General features: G+C 39.9%; 1 protein-coding gene across 1 annotated transcript in view; it reads right to left on the bottom strand.

Moving 5' to 3' along the window:
- The window catches only part of NEMP2 (nuclear envelope integral membrane protein 2), a 12,933-nt gene that overhangs the window by 4,221 nt on the left and 7,475 nt on the right, over positions 1-1,237 (bottom strand). The window contains 1 exon segment of the mRNA XM_042780447.1: positions 1,152-1,237. This exon segment is cut by the window's right edge and continues 7 nt beyond it. Within this exon segment, the coding sequence (XP_042636381.1) occupies positions 1,152-1,237 (86 nt within the window).

Below are 1,237 nucleotides of genomic sequence, written 5' to 3'. Positions count from 1 at the left end.
GGTGAGCAGTCAAGTGCCTTAGGCACTATGCTACCAGAGCTCCCTTTAATTAGATTAGTTGCCAATATTTAGAGATCATAAGAATTCACATTCTAACTCAGTTTTTCTAGAAACCAGAGCCCATTTTCCCATAGGACAAGCTCAAGCTGAGTGGTAACCACCCCGTTAGATGAGACTAGACTGCAGAATTTCCCACTATCCTCAAGGTCAACCCTCTGACTAAGGGGTACCTGGCTGGCATCACTATCTTCCTAGCATTTGAGTTTATAATTTCTGTTTAGGTAGCAATCAGTCAGAGCTAACAAAAATGCTTGATACTCCACTGTGCAGAGGATCAGAATAGACTCTTTAGCATGGCCTGTGAGGCCCCCATGATCTGACCTATGCCTACCTACCTCACTGGCTATATCAACAACACTGTTTGCCTCATGATGGTACCAAACTGGGCTTTCCTACTGTCAAGGCTCTTACGGTATCTATTCACCTGGCTATTTTGATTATTTTTTCAAGATTCAGCCCAGTACTATCTCTTCCAAGAAAGCATTCCTGAACTTGCTCTTTAGTAAAGATGCAGAAATTTACGTCTATATCTCAACAAAGTACACCTCAAGGACCATCCCTCACCTGTGTACCTGACACAAAAGCTCAGTAGCAGAGGGGACACAGGAACAATAAACTGTGATAAGGGAGGTTAGCCTATCTTTCTTTCTGTTGTTTCAAAGAGCTCAGGGCCTTAACTTAAAACAAGAGAGAAAAGAAAATCCTATATATAATTTACGATTCATTTGTGATTCATTTCAGTTCCTAAATCTTATCTCAGAAACAGAGCACATAACACTTCTTTGGCTCCATTGCAAGAAAATGCAGAATAAATATAGAAATTTTAGGTAACCCAGAGCCCAGTGATTTAACTAAATTCCAGGTCAGTGGTAATTACCTAGTAATTGGTGATGCACCTCTGAAGGATTAATGAAGACTAGAAATGGAGGAAGGATCAGATGTTCATGTTCTCTCTCATAGTGAAAACTCCAGATCAAACAATGATAAGATTAAATGTGGTGTGTCCAAAAATTCCCCCAAAATAATAAACAAAACCAGACGGTAAATGTCAATTTGCTAGGAAAAAGGAAAAAAAAAAAAAAGATGCACACCAGCTCATATAATGGAATGCTTTCACTGGGTAGCACAGACTTCTGGAGAACAACATGAGGATCATCACTGCATATGCAAACTGAGG

The sequence above is a fragment of the Orycteropus afer genome, unplaced genomic scaffold (genome assembly GCF_000298275.1).
Source record: "Orycteropus afer afer isolate SDZICR_OR568_19922 unplaced genomic scaffold, OryAfe1.0 scaffold00001, whole genome shotgun sequence".
In the NCBI taxonomy this organism is placed as follows: domain Eukaryota; kingdom Metazoa; phylum Chordata; class Mammalia; order Tubulidentata; family Orycteropodidae; genus Orycteropus; species Orycteropus afer.
Note: the sequence above shows the minus strand (reverse complement) of the source record. Positions and strands in the feature narration are given on the sequence as shown.